At 41.0% G+C, this 23,950-nt stretch overlaps 1 protein-coding gene across 2 annotated transcripts in view; it reads left to right on the plus strand.

Moving 5' to 3' along the window:
* Positions 1 to 23,950, plus strand: part of IL31RA (interleukin 31 receptor A) — a 123,996-nt gene that overhangs the window by 72,186 nt on the left and 27,860 nt on the right. Inside the window, exons 6-11 of one of the 2 annotated variants that reach the window (XM_073622860.1) lie at positions 3,193 to 3,344; positions 3,436 to 3,604; positions 11,578 to 11,654; positions 13,859 to 14,075; positions 15,787 to 15,972; positions 18,066 to 18,167. In XM_073622860.1, coding sequence (XP_073478961.1) covers positions 3,193 to 3,344; positions 3,436 to 3,604; positions 11,578 to 11,654; positions 13,859 to 14,075; positions 15,787 to 15,972; positions 18,066 to 18,167 — 903 coding nt within the window. The remainder of the gene's footprint in view (positions 1 to 3,192; positions 3,345 to 3,435; positions 3,605 to 11,577; positions 11,655 to 13,858; positions 14,076 to 15,786; positions 15,973 to 18,065; positions 18,168 to 23,950) is intronic. The other variant, XM_073622868.1, reaches the window with a different exon arrangement.

Raw genomic sequence — 23,950 nt, forward strand, 5'->3', positions numbered from 1 at the left:
GGAGCAGCACGAACGTAATAAAGACAAAAAGAATAAGAACACAGCACAACTACTTACTTTTTTGCAGCACTCTCCGGATCTTTCTGTACTGCTCGGGCTCTCTTAATTTCAGGTCCTGAGCTGATCTTTCGATCGACGTACCCCGAAATTCCGGTGCAGACTCTTGACCACTTTCGCAATGATCTTGGCCTTTCTGATATTGGGGTTGGGGTAAGGCCCATACTTTCGTCATAGTCGGCCTTCTTCAGGATGTCGACCATCTCCAACATCTCCCCAAAGGACATATTTGTGGCCTTAAATCTTCTCCTTCTGGATCAGGACGTTTCCGGATCTGGGCTTTCCTCCTCGTTGCTATAATTAGCACGCACCTGCTCTGACTCCGCCATGTGCTCTTCACCCACTGCGCCAAATGAAAAGGGGCAGGGAATAGACTAGAAAGAACGTCAGGGGCGGGCGGAGTTACACGCATGCGCAGTGTGTATAAAGCGTAACACGCGTGCGTATTACGTACGATCTGTGAGCGGAGGAAGGAGCATTGGAGGCGCCGATCGTAATAACGAAGGTAAGAGACAAACTTGGGCCTATACTGCTTCTAGATTGAGGCCTATATTGTAACAAGATTAGGAGAGTTTTGGCTGACATTAGGGTTTGTCTTGTGTTGTGTCTTGCAGTAAAAATGGATATCTTGAATGATACAGACTTCATGGCAATATTCATTGACATGTTCAGGGAGCTGCCTTGTCTGTGGGAGATCAACCACCCACATTATAGGAACCAAACAAAGAGGAAGGCAGCGCTGGATCAATTGTTGGAAATTGTGAAGCAGGTGATCCCCACGGCAGACATCACATATTTGAAGATCCTAATTGGTGGCCTGAGGAGCACATATGTAAGGGAGCGCAAGAAAGTCCAGGATTTGCAGAGATCCCGAGCAGCAGATGACATCTATGTCCCCAGGATGTGGTACTATGACAGGCTGCATTTTCTGGCAGGTCAGACTGAACCCAGGTCATCACTCTCCAGTCTTCCTTCCACGCTTCCTTCCCCTCCAGCTGAGGCTTCTGACGCCCAACCTGGGCCTTCCAGGTAGCAACATATGGAGGAGCCCAGATTGAGCCAGGTATAGCATTCCTCTAAATAGTTCAGGTTGTCCAATCAATGATGTTAACTAGATGTTAGTTTGGAGTACTAATTTATGATTGTGATTGATGATGCAAAACATTACAACCATGTCCCTTTTTCATACACAGGGAAGTCTCAGCCAATAGGTGGCCGGGCCGAGCAGGCTGCCTGATATGCCGCTCCCTCCCCTACACCCGCAAAGAGAAAGTGGCAGGAGGAGGACTACCCTAGAGGAGGCTGCCATAGGCCTCTTTTGGAAGGCTACAGAGGCCCTGGGAGCACCACACATCGTGGAGGAGGACTTTGCTGCCATCATTGCCTGTAAAATGCAGCGGATGGAGGAGGGGCAACAACTCATGTGTGAGTCATTAATGTTGAAAGCTCTCAATAAGGGGTTGAGGGCCCAATTAATATCTGATACCCACATTTGTGACCTCACACATGGTCCTCCTCCTCCTCCAGGTCCTCCTCCTCCTTCTCCTCCAGGTCCTACTAGTCCTCCTCCTCCTCCAGGTCCTACTCCTCCTCCTGCCACATCTCCAACAGCAGAGCCACAGCCAGGAAGGAAGCGTGGAAGGAAGACCAGAAAGTGAGGACCCTGGATCCAGTCTGGTCTGGCAAAAGATGCAGCCTCTTGTGGTACCACAGCCTGGGGACACAGATGTCATCTGCTGCTTTCCGGATCTCTGGGACTTCTGGACCAGACTGCACTTCCTTACATATGAACTCCTCAGGCCACCAATTTTGATGTTCAAGAATTGATGTCTGCCCTGGGGGTCCAAGGCTTCGCTAATTTCTCCTGTTTCTCCAGCGTTGCCTCCCTCTTTGTTTGGTTCTGAGCACTTAATAAAGGAATTTTGGTTTGAATTATACTTGCCTATGTGTGTTTTACTTCAAAAAGGACAGTTTGTTTGTGAGGATTCAGGTACATTTCAAAAATACAATGTGAAATTAACAAGGGACACCAACACCAAGCAATCTCCTTGAGATTAAATAATAAAAGATATCAATTGTGTTGTGGTAACTTGACACACAAAACACACACAAAAATATTATGGAGTAAAACTAAAAATAAAATTAAACAAAGATCAGCCTTTGAAAAAATACAAACATAAAATCCAAAAAAAAACTGGCTTTAAAAAAAAAAAAAAAAAAAATTTTGTCAGATGTGACAAATCAAAATATATTAATGGAATCCCGATAAATAATAAAGAAATAAGTTTGTGAGAAGTGTGTGTGTGAATATGAGCAGCAAAACTACTTCATTCTTCCCACATTATAAAGAAGAAGAGAGTGCCCTGTATTAAACCATTTTTTACATTGCAACGTGACGAAAGTGCTGTATTCATTGCGAACGCTAAGTTTACCAGACCGAGCTGTTCCGTGTCGGAATTTCTTCTGAGCATGCGTGGCACTTTGTGCGTCGGAACAGGCCACACATGGTCGGAATTGACGCGATCGGATTTTGTTGTCGGAAAATTTTATAGCCTGCTCTCAAACTTTGTGTGTCGGAAAATCCAATGGAAAATGTCCGATGGAGCCACACATGGTCGGAATTTCCGACAACACGCTCCGATCGGACATTTTCCATCGGAAAATCCTTTTGGGATAAATGTTTTACATAAATAAAAGCTGACCATTGTGAGCACCCCTGTGAGTGTTACATTGTTTGTCTCAACCCTCTAACTTCTACACCTGCAGAACAGCTTTTCTGTTGAAAAACATCAAACTTACTGGCCAGATCACCAGGTGAAAATAAAAGAAAGAGAGCCTAAATCTAAGAAATAATAAGCTGCAATATAATAAATATTTGCTTTTGGGTTTATTACTGCTTAACTGCAAAGATAAACTCTGTCTAATGGCAGGTGTGGAGACTTTTATAGGAATAGTTAGAACATTAACCATGACTCTTTCAGATAATGGGATTTTATTTAGAAAGATTGACTCATATGGGAATAGCTAGAACATTAACCATGACTCTTTCAGATAATGGGATTTTATTTAGAAAGATTGACTCATATGATGACATTCTTAAAAATTACCAGCAAACGAATTATGTGATTTCTTTAGTGAAACTGGACCCTCCTAACAGTTTGCGTTTGAAACCGTTTTGCTCTGAAAATCCATCATTGCTGTTGTCATGGAGTAGACCTGTTCTGGCGCCTGATGACATGAATGTGAATTGTACTATGCGGTATAAACAGCTACCGAGTGTTCACTGGGTAAGCATTCAGTCAGAATCTTGTACAGTTCATATCCGTTATATACTCCCTGTAGACATTCAGAATAACCCCACACTCCCTCTCATTACAGGGCTATCATCATAATCTGTACATGGGAAAAGAGGAAGAGATGAGTTATAACCTCACAGGACTTAAAGCTTTTAGTGACTACACCGTTTCTATGAGATGTATTGGAAACGATGGGCAAATATTTTGGAGCAATTGGAGTGAGGACCTTACAAGAAGGACATTAGAAAAAGGTATGTTACACCAGAGCACACTGGCAATAGTTAAGGGTGGTCTGAGACCAGGGCTTTTTTTCTCAAAGAATAGGTGCAGGTACTCTCCTTCAGAGTCATCCCTTGTCTCCATCTCCTACCAACCTCTGAGCACCGCCCCTTGTCTCCACCCCCTACACACCTATGAGCACTGCCACTTGTCTCCACCCCCTACCCACCCCTGAGCACTGTCTCTTGTCTTCACCCCCTACCCACCTCCGAGCACTGCCCCTTGTCTCCACCCCCTACCCACCCCTGAGCACCGTCTCTTGTCTTCACCCCCTACCCACCCCTGAGCACCATCTCTTGTCTTCACCCTCTACCCACCTCCGAGCACTGCCCCTTGTCTCCACCCCCTACCCACCTTCGATCACGTAACTTGTTTCCACCCCCTACCTACCTCTGAGTACCTCCCCTTTTAGAGAATACAGAACCAAGAATGATTTTGTGGTGCTAAATAATTTGTATGGCATTTGCTAATGATAATAAGAAAAACAGCAAAAAAGATCTCCTGCAACCAGCAACAGTAGATCCCCCTAGCAACAATAGATCCCCCAGAAACAATAGATCCCCTATCAAAAATAGACCCCCAGAAACTATAGATGCCTTCCAAAAGCAATAGATTATTCCCTGCAACTATAGATCCCCCAGCAACAATAGATCCTCCAGCAACAATAGATCCCTTCCTGCAACAAAATATACCCCAGCAACAATAGATCTCTCCCAGCAACAATTTTGCCCAACAGCAACATTAGATCCCTCCTAGCGACAATAGAACCCGAAGCAGCCTACATCAATAGACTCGCCAGCACCCCTTGCCAGTGCTGTGTTCCCCCGTGTTCCCGCTGAAAAAAAGCCCTGATAAATGTGAAGCAATGGTAATGCCGCTCCACAAGCCCTGCGGACAATGGATTAGAAGATTTTCCACCCTTGATGAGGATCAGGTGCAGACTGTGTGCAAGTCTATACGAACAAGGAAATCCCGGACTGCTGCACTCTGAGAAACAATCATCTTTATTCCATGATAAAATCAACAAGAGTCATCAATACAGACAGGAGATAGCAAAACTAACGCGTTTCACATACAAAGATGCTTACTCATAGCTAAAGTGTGAATAAATGCAATTACAAATATAAAGGTAAAACAATTAAAAAACCACCAATAAGAGAACTGGTGGCAATGAATCAATTAAATCAATAAACAATAATGGGTTAAAAGAAAGGACACGCCTGTATGGAATCACACAGCCCCAAATCTTTAACTATTGGAATGTAACGTGTTTGAAAAACATGAACATATATATATTGACATACGTATTTAAAAAGTAGACTCAAGCCAGAATGCTGAAATAAATATACAATGTAGGAATTCCAATATTATTTTCCCTAGGAAAGCTAAGATGTTACCTCCATTTTATGCATCAGCCGAAAAAAGGAAACATATAATAGCCAAATTCGCATATCTGCATATTAATATCCCATGCACGTACCAAAAACAATAAACTGACAATGGATACTGAAAACACCCACTAAAATGTACTTAAATTACGTAATGTTTAAACAAAAGTTAAAAATAAACTAGATTTAAGCCGTAAGCAGTCTCACTCCTCCTGCTGTAACACTGCGGCTACAGATGAATTGACTGAACAGAAATAAACTAGCATTTAAGCCTTAAGCAGTCTCACTCCTCCTGCTGTAACACTGCGGCTACAGACAAATTGAATGAACCAACAGGTCCCGTCTTCTAACTTTTAACATTATGCAGAATTATTTCAGGCTAGATGTCTTCTAACTTTTAACATTACGCAGGATAATGCCAGACTAGATGTCAGGCTAGATAGCCTTTCAGTAAAAAACTTTCCGTGACAGAAACCTAGAGTTAAAGCCAGGAATTCACATGTAAATGTAAATTTGTGAGTCCTGACGTACAGTAGGGTGTCTACAGGGGTTCTTATATATATAGATGAATCTATATAGACAATATATGAATAGATTCATGTAAATGTAGACTATATAGCCACCAAACTGTTGAAAACAGCAAGATTAAACAAATGAAAAAATAAATAAATAAGTGAATGAGCGAAACAGAGATACAGCAATATTCCAAGGATTAAATAGTTAGACCGCCCAAACCCTGAACTAATAGACAATACTTTCTCCGTTTGTAATAGCCACAAGCCCTTAGACTAGCTCACATCACTAAATCCATTATTTCTTATATAGTTGTGCTGGCTTTAGTCAAGTGTAGCCTTTAAATCAAATGTTTATTTCTTGATATATCTGTAGCCCTCATTCATTCTACCGCGAGACACTTTTTAGACACATATTAATAATCTTAATCCGTCCAGCGTCAATAAAAGATAGAAAGTTATGGAGCTATATGAATCTGCTCTATTTAAGAGAGAGTAGGATGCGGATATATAAACTTCAATAACCCTAAAAGAATCTTTTGACAGTCCACTAATAAGTGCTCTTCACATCGGTTGTGTGCTGTCTGACCGTGCAATGAAAGGTTCTGTTTTACAACAAACGGAGTGAGACTCTGTTGGAGATTGGATATACCGTTGATGGTCTGCAGGGGGAGATGACATTCAGCATATCCCCTTGGCAGTTTGAAATGGGAACTAGTTCCAGTATTCAGGGTTTAGGGTCGTATACTTTACTGTACATTACAATTAGTATTTAGAGAAAGCCCCTTGTCCCGTTCTTTAGAGCCTTGTGTATTATTATATGTGTCGATATATGAGGTTTCTAGGGGAGATCCCAAGTGACGCAATTTTGTTCGATCTGGAAGTGGGGAGCTACTGATATTGTTGCCATTTTTTGGTCCGTTTTTGGTTAGATTTTGTCTTGCTTCCCTGTTTTTTCTGTAATTTTCGGTAATTTTCCAATAGAGCGGCACATTTGTAAAGTAATTCTGTTGCTACTTGGAGGCATATGTTTTACATACATTGCCACTATATTGCTATTACAAAGAGTGGGTTTCCATTTTTACAGCAGACGGAGCGAGACTCTGTTTAACTATGGCCACATTATTGGGGGGTTGTAGGGTGTTAAAGGTTTAATAATTTACTATCAAGATTTAGCGATGTGAGCTAGTCTAAGGGCTTGTGGCTATTACAAACGGAGAAAGTATTGTCTATTAGTTCAGGGTTTGGGCGGTCTAACTATTTAATCCTTGGAATATTGCTGTATCTCTGTTTCACTCATTCACTTATTTTTTTTTTTTTAAATTTATGTTTAATCTTGCTGTTTTCAACAGTTTGATGGCTATATAGTCTACATTTACATGAATCTATTAATATATAGTCTATATAGATTCATCTATATATATAAGAACCCTTGTAGACACCCTACAGTACGTCAGAACTCACAAATTTACATTTACATGTGAATTCCTGGCTTTAACTCTAGGTTTCCATCACGGAAAGTTTTTTTACTGAAATGCTATCTAGCCTGACATCTAGTCTGGCATTATCCTGCGTAATGTTAAACGTTAGAAGACATCTAGCCTGAAATAATTCTGCATAATGTTAAAAGTTAGAAGACGGGACCTGTTGGTTCATTCAATTTATCTGTAGCCGCAGTGTTACAGCAGGAGGAGTGAGACTGCTTAAGGCTTAAATGCTAGTTTATTTCTGTTCAGTCAATTAATCTGTAGCCGCAGTGTTACAGCAGGAGGAGTGAGACTGCTTACGGCTTAAATCTGGTTTATTTTTAACTTTTGTTTAAACATTACGTAATTTAAGTACACTTTAGTGGGTGTTTTCAGTATCCATTGTCACTTTATTGTTTTTGGTACGTGCATGGGATATTAATATGCCGATATGCGAATTTGGCTATTATATGTTTCCTTTTTTCGGCTGATGCATAAAATGGAGGTAACATCTTAGCTTTCCTAGGGCAAATAATATTGGAATTCCTACATTGTATATTTATTTCAGCATTCTGGCTTGAGTCTACTTTTTAAATACGTATGTCAATATATATATGTTCATGTTTTTCAAACACGTTACATTCCAATAGTTAAAGATTTGGGGCTGTGTGATTCCATACAGGTGTGTCCTTTCTTTTAACCCATTATTGTTTATTGATTTAATTGATTAATTGCCACCAGTTCTCTTATTGGTGGTTTTTTAATTGTTTTACCTATATATTTGTAACACACTTTAGCTATGAGTAAGCATCTTTGCATGTGAAACGAGTTAGCTATTGCTATCTCCTGTCTGTATTGATGACTCTTGTTGATTTTATCATGGAATAAAGATGATCGTTTCTCAGAGTGCAGCAGTCTGGGATTTCCTTGTTCGTATGAAAAAAAGCCCTGTCTAAGTCTATAGTAGTCTTGGTGTTATGATAACCTTATTATCTTGGCTGTAATTACTACTAAAGTAGATGTATTTTGCTACTTTGCTAAAGCACTGTCTATCATAAAGCATTTTCTCATTGAAAACTATGGGGAGCTAATAAGCAAGCCATTGTTTAAAAAAGGCACAGGAGACTGGGCGATGAATGCATGGTGCTTTGGTTCAGTAACTGACTGTACTGCAATTTGGTTATGTACTATGTACAAAGGTCAGCGCAAGCAACTGTTCAGCAACAAGTGTATGCTGCAAACCCCAAACTTAATTAAAAATCTCTAACCCCTCTAAAAAAAAGAGCCATAAAAGTCTAACCTCCAAATTAAAAATGTTAAATGAAATACAAAATAAATTACAATCAACAAAAAAAAAGCGTCAAAGCGTGTATACTACAAGAATGTAGTCCTAAGAAGGACTTTAGGTCTAAAGAACTGTGAACACAGGGGAAAATACCAATGGATATATATCCCAACATTGCATTATACATTATAGCACAGTATTGCATAGCATCTCCCTTTCTACTCTCTCTACATGGAATTGTCAGCTCTTCCTAACAGTAACATCACACACTGAGTGAAGAATATTATTAATATCTAATATTCTTGTATCTCAGAGGCATTTCCGGAAAAATAGCATTGATAGCCAAACTGACTTAAAACAAAGTGTGAGTTTATTGTCACACAATTGGCATCATAAATACAATGTAAAAAATATAATAGTTCAGTTCAGTGTGGGTAAAAATATATGAAATAGAATAAAAAGTTATAAAGTTGTAATAAGCTTATGAAAGCATGTGTGCTTCATGGCTGCTGTCTGTCTCCATGCTGTCTTGTGTGTCGTTCAAGAAGAAGCAGGAAATGACGTTCTTAGTCTTCTGGCAGCATTCAGCTGTGCCAACTTGTCAAAGTGTCTTGTGATCATGTCAGTGTCATCTATCCTAGTGTCTGTGTGTGTGTCTGTCTGTGTGTCTGTGTGTGTGACCTTCAATATGGAAGCATTGGCTTTATATGTTACATGTGAACATGAACGTCATTACCTCACACCAACTTAGAACCTTGTATGGCACATATTCATTTCTGCTAACTTCAGCAATATGCTATCCAAGAGAAGATTCTAACTCAGAGTCATATATGGCATAGGATTGACAAGCCCACATGTAACACTCCATACTTGAAGTAATGGGCTGATCATGTAATGTCATATAACCAAACATCTACATAATATGAACACATTTTACCAACTTTACATTAAGTAACTATATACTAGTACTTATTAATATGACTAGAACTACAAACTAGCTTAACTTAACAGGATATAATCCACAATGTACAGTATATTCCTTTAGCTACGTGGACACGTGTCTATTTTTGTCTTCTCATGACATTCTATACCAAGATACCTTAAATGTCATACTCAAATTGGCTACACCAGAAAAATCCAGCAATGCTCAGCTTTAGATGAAGAATCATGTCAAATCAATTGATCAAGGTCATTCACACATACTCTATTTATTATGATTAATCATAAAACCAAATATGTTTTGCAAGCTTGCCATGAATATAATATAACACCTATAAGTGCCGAATTATGAATTTGGAATAATATTCTAACACTGAGTGACAATATGGCTTCTTATAAGCCCACATATTTTAGAGTACGGGAGCTAGGTTATTTTACTGTATATGTTCAGATTATTGGTCTTATGACTCAGCTGATCAGGGTCTTATGCTGTGTACACACGACCGGACTTTTGGACCGGACTGGTCCGACGGAACGAATCCGTCGGACAATCCGACCATGTGTGGGCTTCATCGGACCTTCAGCTGACTTTTTCGGTCAAAAATCTGACGGACTTTAGATTTGAAACATGTTTCAAATCTTTCCGACGGACTCGAGTCCAGTCGAAAAATCCGTTTGTCTGTATGCTAGTCTGACGAACAAAAAAGGACGCAAGGGTAGCTATTGGCTACTAGCTATGAACTTCCTTATTCTGGTCCCTTCGTACTTCAGGGTAGGGCTTATATTGCAGCCATCACTGACAATCACGCTAGGTCTTATTTTTCGGGGAAACAGGTAGCTGCTTCCTAACCTATCAGGTTTTACCTGCACCCCCTCCCGCCATGTTCAATCCTGCAACAGCTAGGGAGGAGATAGACACTGTATAATGGCGCTTGTCTTGGCTCTGAGCACTTTCCTCAAACAAGCAAAGACAAGAATAATGCAGAGGGAGGGGGGATGTCAACCTGTGCATTGCTCTTGCTGTTGCTTGTCTGAAAAAATCGCTCAGAGCCAAGACAAGCTGGTCTTTGTTTAATGTGCTAACAGCTACTGAACTATTAAAAGTTGTTGATGGCGAGCACATCACGCCACATCGTCACATTTCAGTGAGCATATGTAAGTGCTGGAAGATATCTGGGAACCCTGATGTTTAGGTTGGAGTGGGCACAAAAAAAATTCTGATAAGGGCTCTGTAACATCTCAAAGGGCAAAATGCAGACATTAACAACACCCGATTAGCAGTCATCTTTTTTTTCCTCCCCTCTCACTTTGCAAAACCCTGTTTTATGTCAGTAAGCTTAGTTGTACACCTAAAGTAGAGCTTTGGGCAAAGCTAAAAATGATGCATATGCTGCACATTGTCACTAGCACTAACATAGCAGTTTTAGTTTTTCTAGAGTTGCCCTCTAGGACATTATAGAATTTTGCTATGAATTCACCACCTTTCAATATTGTTTCAGCTGAGTTGGGGATCTATATCACAGGAACTGAGGAGACCTTCTAGGTAGGCCATTAAATTCACTAAATATTTCCCCCTAAAATTACATGTGCATTTAACTTTTTATCTATAAAAGACTTCCTTGTATAGATGATCCAAAAGCCCTGAGACTGTTGCTGGAAGCCGCAATCTTTTGGATTTCATGTTAACACTGCTATCAGAGTTTTCCAACCTAGTGGCACTCCATTCTATTCTCCTTCCATTGTCCTCCGCTGCTACATAAAAAGTTATGTTGGAAAGGCAGGAACATAGGAGCTGGGCCAGTACAGAGAGTAATCAGACACTCCTAGATGAGGAGAGGGCTCTGACATTTAAGAAGAATGGAGCCTGTGCTTGGGAATTGACTAGTCTTGGAATCAAATTTTCTAGCAAGTTCAAAGGAACATTTCAAGTGAATAAAATATAATTTATGGAAAACAAATACACTACAAGAAAGCATTTAAAATACTTTATTTTTCCTTGCTTTTACCTGCATTTTTTTTATTTGGTGACAGAGTCTCCTTATTGTGTGTGTATAGTTCAGTTTAGAAAGACATACCTGCCCAGAGGGTATGTATCGATTTGGTTGGTTATACCATATAGTATATTTGTATTTATCAGTACAGACACTTTGGTAGAGGTTTGTGAATGTATGGAGTGGTGCACCCACTCTACCCAGCGTATTAGTGTGTGCTTAGGTAAAAGTCTTTTTAGATATACTGTAGATGTGAAATTCCAGGTCAATACTGGCACATAATTCACACCGTCCTATAGATGAGTGAAAGTTTAGTCCCACGCATCTAATTAGAAATATGTTTTTTACTTTCTTTCACTGTTAGCACCCTCTCACAGTGTTGAACTATGGAGAGTGATCACTAATTTGAACAACGCAAGACTGGTACATTTACTGTGGAAGGTAAGTCTATACTAACATACTATTTGAAGAGCAGTTACTGCCTTTTAAAGTGTATTGGAAGTCATTTTATTTTTAAATTTAGTGGGGCAGGAGTAGAACCTCTGTTGGGTATGCACTGCTATCTGAAACTCCATTTTAGAGAGCTTTCAATATTTTTAATTCCTCACTTACTGCTCCAGTCATAATGCAGACAGACAGGAAGTGAGGAAAAATAGACAACAGGGACATATGTAGAAATAAAAAAACTGATAGGTGTTCTAGTGTTCTCCTACTCTACAGGAAAAACAATTATTGCTCTCAGTGTCCCTGCTGCGGATTTTCCTTTACTTCCTGTCTGGTGAACCCATTATGAGAAGGAAATCAGTGAAAACTTTCTAAAGCTGGCCATAGGTGGGCCGAATTTCGGCTGGTTCAGCAGGGATTGGCCGAGATTCGATCAATCTATGGGCAAGGTGATTGCACTGAAGTTGATACATCAGTCAACTTCAGTACAACCAGCCTGTCTGATTTTTTTTTTCATACAAACACTTCCGGCGACTATAGCTGCCAGCAGTAATCATTGTGTTCTGCTGGCAGGGAAGACTCCCTGACGGCAGAGCACAATAGCGCTGCAGGAGGGAATCCCTCATCAACACTGACTGTGTTGATGGGGGAATCAAGCAATTTTCTTTCCCTCCACCCGCTGTGGAAGAAAAGAAAATTGCATAATCTATGGACAGCTTAAGGGCGGCCCAAACTGTTGTAAAAACTCAACAAAGATTATCTAGAAAATGAGGACATACACTTTAATTACTTTTGCATAAATGTGAAAAAAAGATCAGCCTAAAGGGAATGTAAGGAAAAAACAGGGAGGGGGAGGCGCCGACCTCAGTGTAGTATTAAAATGATGACTTTAATAGGATAAGATTAAAAACACTTACAAGATGATAGAAGATCTTGTAATGATGATAGAAGAACATCCTGTAAGTGTTATTAATCTTATCCTTTTAAAGTCATCATTTTAATACTACACTCAGGTCGGTTCCTCCCCCTCCCTGTTTTTTCCTTACATGTCTTGCAGAGTTCTTGACATACTCTGAAAGATGGCTGCCTTCCTTTTTAACCCTTAATACCCCTTTCTATGGATACATCACCATCCAGCTATTACAGCCACATACTATACCCCTAAGGATTACTCTGGAGCGCCACATAAACGCTGACTATACAGCTTAAAGGGAATGTGTTGTTGTTTTTAAAAAAAAAAGCATATAATGATGTTTTGCTTGATAAATATAATCACCATTAAACAACTTTTTCTTTTATTTTTTCTTTTATTTTATATAATATATATATATATATATTTATATAATATAATATATAAAGTGGGATAACACTGCTACAAACAGAGTAATAAATAGTGTCACTACATCAGGTCTTTATAGGAGCCATTGGAGATCAATGTAGAGCCATATGCTGATGTGAATCATTTTGAGCTTGAGCGTGTTTGACCCTATCACGGTCTAAAAAGGAGGTGAGCGTCCATTGCACCTGGTGAAGGGAACACTTATCACGGAGTGCCGTTTTGAATATGAAACACGATTCTACACATTGAAGCTTGCATTGCACTTTTTCTCATAAGAGGACTTTTCTATTTATTAATTTATTTCATCACATGTCTTATTTGTCACTGTTTATTGCATTTGGACTTTGGCTATATGCAATCAGCACTTTATTATTTATGATGTATTGACACAATTTATTACTCTGTCTGTAGCAGCGCTATAACATTTTATATATTATACCTATTGCAGTTTTGTAAATACTTTCAGGTGATGGCAGCAGCTTATTAATTCCATTTCACAGATTGTGTTTTTATTCTCATACCACTAGGTGGCAGCGCATATCTATCACAATACCAAATTGTTTCCTTGTATAGTTCGTAAATTAAGCTAGCCATAGATGGTTCGAATCTCAGCTGGTTCAGCAGGATAAATGTACCAAAGTTGATCGATCGGCTTTAGCCCACCAACGGCTGAAAAGGGGTCACAGGAGTGCAGAAAGAAGTGCACTCCTGTGATCCCTAGGATAAGTAGGGCCAAAGGAGCTTTGGCCCCCTTTCTCATTTAAGTTCTGCTTTAATAAAAGATATTAGTTCTTAATAAGATTTGTAACTTTTCAATTAATATTGTATACTGTAATCATATCCTATTATCATTTTTCAATAGGAAAAGTCCATTGTAAAACAATCTGGGATAACACAAGGGTTTGTTGTACAGTGGCACCCTGAAAATAGCATATTTGCTCGCCAGAATAAAACAACAAGACAGAATGAAATGGTGCTAGACTTACCTAATAAAGCCTACATGATATCTGTGATATATTACAACTCTGCTGGATCATCTCCAAGTGCTACATTGAGAATCCCAGCCAGTGAGGAAAAGAGTAAGTCTAGGTTCACATCTATGTGGCTGCGCTTGATGCGTTTTTCATGCATGTTTTGCGTTTTTAAACCTGCAGGTTTTTATGAATTTTTGCATGCAGTCTTCATGCATTTTGGGTTATTTCTTCTCTTTAACCACTTGCCACCCGCCCACCGTCAAATGACGGAGGGACAGTGCGGTTGTTGTTCTGGGCGGATGTCATATGACGGCGCACCCGAACGACAGCTTCCCCGGTGGCGCGCAGCTGAAAGCTGAATGTAAAAAAAAAACATTTGCAAAAAAAATGGTGTGGGGTTCCCCCCCAGGTCCATACCAGGCCCTTCGGGTCTAGTATGAATTTGGATGGAACCCCCCTCTACGCCAAAATTTTTTTTTTAATGGTGTGGGGTCCTCCTCAAAATCCATACTAGACCATTATCCGAGCATGCGGCCCGGTAGGTCAGTAAAGGGAGGGGACGAGCGAGCACCCTCCCTCCCAAACCATACCAATCCGCATGCCCTCAACATAGGGGGGTGTGCCCAAAAGCACTTTGCCCCCATGTTGATGAGGACAAGTGCCGCTTCTCAACAACCCTGGCCAGTGGTTGTTGGGCTCTGCGGGTGGGAGACATATTGGAATCTGGAAGCCCCCATTAACAAGGGGGCCACCAGATCCCGCCCCCCCCCCATGTGAATGGGTATCGGGTACATCATACCCCTACCCACTCACCAATAAAACCTGTGAAATGTTAACAAAATACAAGAGCCAGTTTTTGCCAATTCCTTTTTTAAATAAGATGCCTGGAGCCATCTTCTCCTGGAACCATCATCTCCCGATGCCTTCATCTCCCGGTGTCATCTTCTTCTTGCGATGTCTTCTCCCGCGGAGCTGTCTTCTTCCTCGCCGCCATTTACCAGCTAAAAAAAAAAAAAAAAAAGCTGGTCTCATCCTGAAGCTGTTTTCCTCTGTTGTGATGTCCCCCGCTGTCCGGCAACTCTTAAATAGCAATGGGGTGTGGCCATCCAATGACGTCGCCTGGACTTTTTTGGGCTGAGCCTAAATATGTAAAAAATGGATTCTTGTTGCATGAAACTGTCAGTAATTGTATTTTAAAAGAATATATATAAAAATGTATATATATATATATATATATATATATATATATATATATATATATATATATTTATATATAAAGAGTATAGGAAGGAATTGTGAGTAATCGTAGCTCCCATAACACCCAACCCTGTCTTCCACTGATGAGTACACAGATGATCATACTACTGCAAATCATTATGGAAACCAGCTGCTGTGCTACCACTACCATATAGATGACAATCTTTCTAAAAGGTCTGGAGGAGGCAGCTTTCTGCTCTAGGTTATTATAGTGATCTTCTTACGCCATGACTCACTCTGGACATGGGCAAAAATGTGGGAGTTATCTAAAAATAATAAGGCAATTCACATATATATTATATTCATACCTACGATGCCTTTAACTAGTGATGTTTAATTGTTTGTATTTTTTTTATAATTTTATAATGTGACAGGTAACATAAAAGATTCAACACTGTAGATAGTGAGTCTTTCATTTTGACTGGAGGAGAGTTTGCTGTGGGTTACTGCATTTTGCATTTTAAACTATTATAATAGTGTATTTTTAGTTTTATATTGTCTTTAGTTGTAAATACTTGAAACAAAGGTTTAAATTCTTCTTACATATTTTATGTTCTAGCTCAAAGCCTGATTCACAACGCTCAGGTGTTTATAAAGAATAATACTGTGGCTATGATCTGGAATGTTACAGACATGAGGATAAAGACGTATATGGTAGAATGGGGCATGGACTCCATACTGAACCCATGTAGTAATATATCCTTTCAACAAGTGGAAAATTCATTAGAATGGACTGGAGACAAAGGTAATGGTGTGACACACATCCATAGTACAATTGGCATCTGGAATCATTAAACAAGCCCCTGAACCTAGCAAATCTAGGATCAAGCTGCTAAGGCAGGCACATAAAACTAGTGTTTTCTGGCTCACATGTGGCCCTTACAGTCCTTCTTATTGGCCCTCCGTTGTTTAGAAATGTTATGTGAAAAAGGGGCCAACTCTACAAAAGCTACACTTCCACGTGTAATTTGCTTCTCAAGAAATGCCTTGTGACCCCTTTATTTGTAGAATATGTAACCATACCTCCAACCTGCCTAGTTTCCAGGATCAGCGGCGGCCTGTGGTATATTTTCTTGGGGGTTGGGCGGTCGGTTACCCGCTACACTTACCCCCACCACTTACCCCCCCAGCGCTTCCCGACGGGTGGCCGGCTTCCCCTGTGTTTCCTTCTCGGCATCACAGTGGTGTCCTCGCCGTACATCTTCTCCCTCGGCCAATAGGGTAGCTTCTCCTTTCAGGTCAATCCAGAAATGGTCCTCAGAACCCGCTTCCTGATTAGCTGGGAGGCAGAATCAGTGTTACAATAGCGAATATTCATTCACTACTGTCGCACAACTGGGTGGGCTCGGAGCTTAGAGCCCACCCTTTTTTGAAGCCTATTAGAGCCTCTTGCTCTAATCACGTGCTTAAAAAAAAACATCCCCCCATTAGAATCCATGCATCCGACGCCCTGCATGTAGATTAGGGGAGGGACGCATGAATAGGGGGGGCGGTACCCGTGCGCCAATTATTGACCGCCCGCCACTGTCCAGAGTGCTCTGTATGCTGAGCACCCACTCCTAACATTGCAGGAGTGCTGCTTCATCCATAGGCCGCGAATGCACAGTGTGCTCTCTTCCCTGACGCAGCAGTGGCTGAGCCTTGGTCAGCTTATGTTTTAACCTATTGGGCCCCTTGACTACATAGAATTATAATATTTTTTAAATTAAATTGTATCTAACCCCAAGAACAAAAAAATAATATATTGCAGCTTATCAAGCCTTAGATGGTCTTAAGGTGGCTGTATCAGTTTAATCTTTTTCAGACTTTTTTTCTTTTACTTTCACCTGGTTATCATGCCAGCAAATCCTTCTTTATCTAGGGTGACAATGCATAATCACCATACTATGCCTATGGAGGAGCAGTGTGGTCACCCTAGGACATGGCTACAGAACACCTTACTTGCCTCTTTTTCATAACATGTTTAAAATTTATTCCACTCGATTTGGCCCATTGTTTTGATTAATTCAGTTTTACATGCCTATACCTGTATTAAGGGCCCTTTCATACTGGGGCGGTTTGCAGGCGCTATTGCACTAATAATAGCGCCTGCAAACTGACCCGAAAGTGCCGCTGCTTTGTCTCCAGTGTGAAAGCCCTGAGGGCTTTCACACTGGAGCGGTGCGCTGGCAGGACGGTGAAAAAAGTCCTGCTGGCAGCATCTTCAGAGCGGTGAAGGAGCGGAGTGTATACCGCTCCTTCACCGTTCCTGCCCATTGAAATCAATGGGACAGCGCGGCTTTACCGGCGGCAAAGCGCCTCTGCGAAATCGCTTTGCGGTGGTTTTTAACCATTTCTCGGCCGCTAGAAATGGTGGGCAGAAAAAAGCCCTGAAACGTACTTTTGACGTGGAGTAAACTCACTGTTTGGTGCTACCAATAGGCTACAAATTCCTCAACTTGTTCAACTTACTTTTACATGTTATATGCTGATTATGCAAAGTGTCAAGCCATACAAAACTAATTTTTGTTTTTGTAGTTGGTAAAGTTGACACCCAGCTTGTCATATCTCTAGACTAGAGGATTTTCCACAGTCCTTTTTTGGTCAAAAAATAAGAGAGATAAAGGAATAACACACTGTCCTATTTTTAAAATGACAACACAGGCTCCCTCATAATGTTATGTTGGCAAAGATATCTAAACATTTACATTTTACTTTTACATTTTACTTTACTTTCACATTTTGTTGAAAGCAATTTCATCACTGCTAGTGCTAGCTTGTAGGAAATAAATGAGCCATTAAACAGTTTTATAGGTTGATGGGCATCGAAATTCAATGTATTTTCATTTTCCCCTTTAGGGATCTTTGAGCCGTACACTCGGTATAGAATTTCAGTCTACCCCATACTAGAAGAGAAGGTGGAAGCTCCTTATATTTCCTATTTCTATGTCAAGGAAGCAGGTATGGCATTATTTAATTTCCATTATGTAAGAGCCATGGGGTGAGAACCCTGCTAGAGTCTACCCAGTTTTCAGGGTAAAATTTGTTTTTATTGAGAAAAAAGTCAGTTGTACACTTACATACAAGTATAGGATCTTCCACTGAAAAATATATGTGATAAGAGCCATTGTTTCTAACATTTGGTGTTGCACTAAGATAATATACATACTGTGTGAATAAAATCATATGTAGGAAAATAAGGTAACAGCATGTAACATTGTGAAGCTTATTTATCACAGTACAAATCAGATATGGGAGGATGGGGATGAATCCCTGGGGACCAAAGGGGAATGGCAAACCCAAGCTTGATGTAATATAGTATTTCCAAGTTTTGTGCACCAGTTTTATTTTTAAATTTTAAATTTAAGTACGTATTATTTCCACCAAAAAAGTGTTGTGAAGCAAAGACAATAAATATGGTGAAGGAAAGGAGTAAGGAAAGGAAAAGAGGTAAGAGTAAATTTATAAAGGGGTTGATGACAACACATTAGGGTTGATTTACTAAAGGCAAATAGACTGATCACTTTAAAAGTCCAACAACATTTTTGCTTGCACGTGATTGGATGATGGAAGTCAACAGAGCTTCCCCTTCTCTACTGACCTCTGGAGAAAATTCCCTTGCAGAGTACAACTGCACTTGTAGTGAACAGTCCATTTGCCTTTAGTAAATGAAACCCATTGACTTTCTTTTAAATGTTCTATTAACCAGAGCTCCTCCTTGATCCGCCATGCTGGTAACTAATTAATTACCAGTAAAGATAGTATTTTCTTCCACATTTATATGCAGAGCAAACTATGCAGTCAAAAAACATGGAAAGGGGTGCTTCTGAGTATATATCATAAACAATTTATTATAAAAACAATATCCACTCACATGGAAAGAAGTAAAGTTGAGTTTGGGTGCATCTCTGGGCTGAGGAGGTGGGACTACAGGTCACAGTGAGTCCGCTTCTAACTTGAAGGATGCAGCACATCAGATCCGAGGAAGGATGATGTGGAACTACAAGTCACAGCGAGTCCTCTTATAACTGATAAAGTGCAGCACATCGAAATTCAGGGAGGGTGAGGTGGGATCACAGAGAGTCCGCTTTGCTCGGTGTAGATTTCAGGGAGGATAAGGGCAGTGAAGCACCAGAGCTTGTGATAAGCCGTGCTGCAGCTTCACGATTCCGTCCGGTGTCCTCAATGATGGGAAACGGCCGTGCGGTGAGGATCCAGAACCATGCTTGGAAGGCAAACAGCGTGGTGCCGGGCTGTGACATCACTATAATGCGACGCGTTTCTGAGCGTGCATGCTATGAACGGTATGATAACCGCGCTCCTTTCTCAAGCATAAGGTATGGAATCAGAGGGCAGTGTTTATATAATGAAGCGGGGGGCGGAGTCAGAACAAATGCATGTGAACAGGGCGAAAGAAATTAATAATCATGACAATACACAATTCTAAAAAGGACCACTAGACATAAAAAACAATAATTCTATATACTGTAATTTCATAATAAGCAAAATAAAAATAATAATAAAAAATGAAAAAATGTGTCAAAATGACTAGTACCATAGACGTTCATAATGTGATATATTAATACTAAAATCAATATATTAATATGAATATATAAATATGAAAAAATATATATTAAATATATTAAAAAATAATAAGAATTAATAAGAAGCTTAATCAATTAATCAATATATAATATATTATAAATAAATTAATCGATATAAAAAGGAGAGAATTATGTACTATAATATGACAATAAATAGAGGGAGAAAAATAAAGAAAAATATCTGAGGGGGGGTGGAAAGAAAAAAAAAGGGGGGGGTGTTGCCGGTATATAAAGGGGGGAGAGAGAGAGAGGGGGGAGGCTAATATTGGGCAATGGGTGCAAATTGGAAGATATTAGTTATATTTGGCCTAGTACAATACATAATATTCTATATTATCTCTAATGTCAGGGCCAGATTACCACATACTCACTGGAATACGAACCCGCCACCCCCATATATAAGATAAAGAAGAATATAGGAACCTGTGGTAGGAATAACAAAAACAAGGTTAAAAACTGATGACGTCCTATAGTCTAAATCTAAAGAAGAAGAAGAATCATAGTACAGTCGCAACATCGAGGTTGTATACCAGAAAGTCTCTCTGGCGCATAGTTTCTTAAAACCTTCAGCTTCTGTCAAAGATTTTGGAATTTGTTCAATGACCCATATTGTAAGACCAATGGTGTCATTTTTTTATGAAACTCGGCAAAGTGCCGTGGGACTCTATACATGTCTTTACCCCCTTCAATGAGTCTTCTATGTTGGCCGAACCGCTGCCTAAGGGAGCAGATTGTGCGGCCAACATAGATTAATCCAGAGGGGCATGTGAGGCCATGCACCACAAAGTCTGATCAGCACTTGTAGAAATGAGCTATCGGATGGGTTTTACCTTGTAGAAGAAAGATTTTTTGCCATGCTGGACAACAGAACAGGTTTTACAAAGAGCTTTTTTGCATTGATACATGCCCACCAGGGGTATGAGGGTAGTAGGGCTGGGGGTAGTGTGAGTAGTTTTTAATTTACTGGGGGGGGTTTTGAGGTTGGGTGCTTTTCGATAGGTGACTCTAGGTACTGGTGGGAGGATAGTTTTGAGATGGGGATCTTGTAGAATGTCCCTTAGGTCTGGTATGGATTTTAAAGGGAACCCCCGACGCCGAAAAAACAGCGTGGGGTCCCCCCAAAATCCATACCAGACCTCTATCCGAGCACGCAGCCCGGCCGGTCAGGAAAGGGGGTGGGGAACCATACCAGGCCGCATGCCCTCAACATGGGATTGGTGCTTTGGGGGAGGGGGGCGCCCTGCGGCCCCCCCCACCCCAAAGCGCCTTGTCCCCATGTTGATGAGGACAAGGGCCTCTTCCCGACAACCCTGGCCAATGGTTGTCGGGGTCTGCTGGCGGGGGGCTTATTGGAATCCGGGAGCCCCCTTTAATAAGGGGGCCCCCATATCCCGGTCCCCATCCTATGTGAATGAGTATGGGGTACCGTATCCCTACCCATTCACCTAGGGAAAAAGTGTCAATAAAAAAACACACTACACAGGTTTTTAAAGTAATTTGTTAGATAGCTCCGGGGGTCTTCTTCCGCCTCTGGGGGTCTTCTTCCAACTTCAGGGGCCTTCTTCTGACTTCGGGGGTCTTCTTCCAACTTCGGGGGTCTCTCCGGCCTCTTCTCCCAGCGTCCAGTTCTTCTCCGCTCTCTCCGGCCTCTTCTCCCGGTGTTTGACCTCTTCTCCCGGTGTCCGGTTCTTCTGCCGGCTCCTCCACTACCTTCTGCTGCTCTTTTGCTAGCGGTGGCCCAGACTTCTGAGTCGCCTTCTTCCCTCTTCTCTTCTTCCGATGTTGACACGACGCTCTCTCCGGCTGTAATGCTGTCTGTGCGCTCCGCTTTGACTTATATAGGCGGTGACCCCGCCCCTTATGACGTCACAGTCCCTGGGCATGCTGGGACTGTGACGGCATAAGGGGCAGGGTCAACATCACCCGGGGACCCCGCCCCCTTATGCCGGCCGGGCTGCGTCCTCGGATGGGGGTCTGGTATGGATTTTGGGGGGACCCCACACCGTTTTTTCGGCGTAGGGGTTTCCCCATAAAATCCATACCAGACCTAAGGGCCTGGTATTCCCCGCGACGGGGCTTGCAAGGTGTCAATCTCGCCGATAAAAGCGGCGAGATTGACTTCCTTTTCTAGTCCCGTTGTACCCGAGTCACGTTCAAAATGAACGGACTTGTCCGTGTGTGGGCAAGTCCGTTCATTCGGAAAGTCCGCCGTAACTTTGTCAAGTCCGTCGGGAAGACCAGCGGACCTAGTCTGCCGGAAAGTTCAGTCGTGTGTAGGTAAGTCCGTCCGTTCAGAAAGTCCGTCGGAAGTCCGTCGGGAAGACCGTCGGACCTAGTCTGCCGGAAAGTACGCTGCATTAGGTATATTTTGTATCCATTTTGGATAATGACAACTCTTGTGGTGCAAAAACTAATTGCCAGCCATTGGCTTAGTATAATTTTTGGCGATTATAGTATCACCTACATGGCCTAATTCCAAATCCAAAAAAGCAAGGCTAATGGGGTCCGAAATGTGGATAAAAGATAGACCATAGGGATTATAATTGCAGTGGTCCACAAAGGGAGTGATGAGTTCAGGGGGGCCATCCCAAATCACAATTATATTGTTGATATATCGTCCGAAAAAACGATATTGGTGAAAAAGGAATTGTGTTATCAAATGTAGTTATTTTCCCAATAAACCAAGGCTAGATTTGCATATGATGGGGCAAAATTGGCACCCATGGAGGTTCCCTGTACCTGCCGGTAAAAATCGGCATCAAAGTCAAAATAATTATGAGTAAGACAAAAATTTGTGGCTTCCAAAATGAAAACAGCTTGTCTAGGATTAATGAGTGGATCTTGGGCAAGAAAAAATTCCAGTGCTAACAGGCCAGATTGGTGGGGAATGGAGGTATAGAGGGAATTAACATCTAAAGAAAGCCACATGTAGGAAGGTTCCCATTTGTATGGTGCAAGAAATTCCAAGAGATGGGAACCATCTCTAATATAGGATTGTAACTGCTGAACTAGGGGTTGCAAATATTGGTTGATATATTGGCTAAAACCGGTAGTCACGCTATCCATAGCAGCCACGATGGGTCTGCCAGGAGATGTAGAATTTTTTGAATTTTTGGCAAGTGATAGAAATATGGGATCTGGTAAAAACTTTTTCAGAAGAAAGAGGCTTCTATTTTATTGATAACTCCCTTGTCAAAAAGCTGATTTGACCAAAACATCAACCTTATGGGCAAAATCAGTAGTGGGGTCCTTCTTAAGTTTACTATACGTGGCCCTATCGGAAAGAAGTCTATGGGCTTCTTTGATATAGTCTGCTCTGTTCTGCAAGACTATCCCTCCTCCTTTATCGGCAGATTTTATAATGATATCCGCCGTATGTATCAAGGAGTCAAGAGCTCTGGTTTCAGGAGCAGAAAGGTTGTGTTGGTTAGATGACACAGTGGAGAATGACTGGCAAAGCTTAAGAAAATCAGCGTACACCACTCTATAAAAGTTCTCAAGATAAGGATGATGAAGGTGAATGAGAAAATCCGGACAGCCGCACTCCAGGAAGATGTAGTTCAAAAATGATTTATTGTAATAAATTGAGCATATAGCATACAAAACACTGTGGCAGAAAGTACAGGCAATCAGCTAACGCGTTTCGCGCTTATCCTAAGCGCTTACTCATAGCTATCCATGCCTGTGCGGTGAGAATTTTTCTGCTTTATCTCAAGATAAGGACCCTTTGATTGAGCAGGATAAAAAACAGATTTTGGCCTAAAAGATGAGTGGACTATAAGGGGAGAGGTGGCGAGATGCTGTGTGAAGAGGCTTAATGAGCCATCTTCCTCAGTTAAAGATTCCAAAGCGTCTATGATGTCACCATCATATTCGAAGGAGCTGGGGGAAGGGATGAGTGGAAGTGGGTCAACACAGTCAGTGATAGGTTTATTTTGTTTAATATGAAAAAACCTTTTTGAGGGTAAGATTGCGAATGTATCTATTGAGATCTTTAAATAAAAGAAGGGGATTGGGTTTGTTGATGGGGGCAAAGTTAAGTCCTTACCTAAGCAGAGTAGTATCCGCAGTAGAGAGGTTGTGGGATGAAAGGTTAAATATTTTTACAGTTTGAGGGATTTGAGTATGTTGGTTTTTGGA

This window comes from Aquarana catesbeiana, linkage group LG01 (genome assembly GCF_042186555.1).
Source record: "Aquarana catesbeiana isolate 2022-GZ linkage group LG01, ASM4218655v1, whole genome shotgun sequence".
NCBI classification, from domain to species: domain Eukaryota; kingdom Metazoa; phylum Chordata; class Amphibia; order Anura; family Ranidae; genus Aquarana; species Aquarana catesbeiana.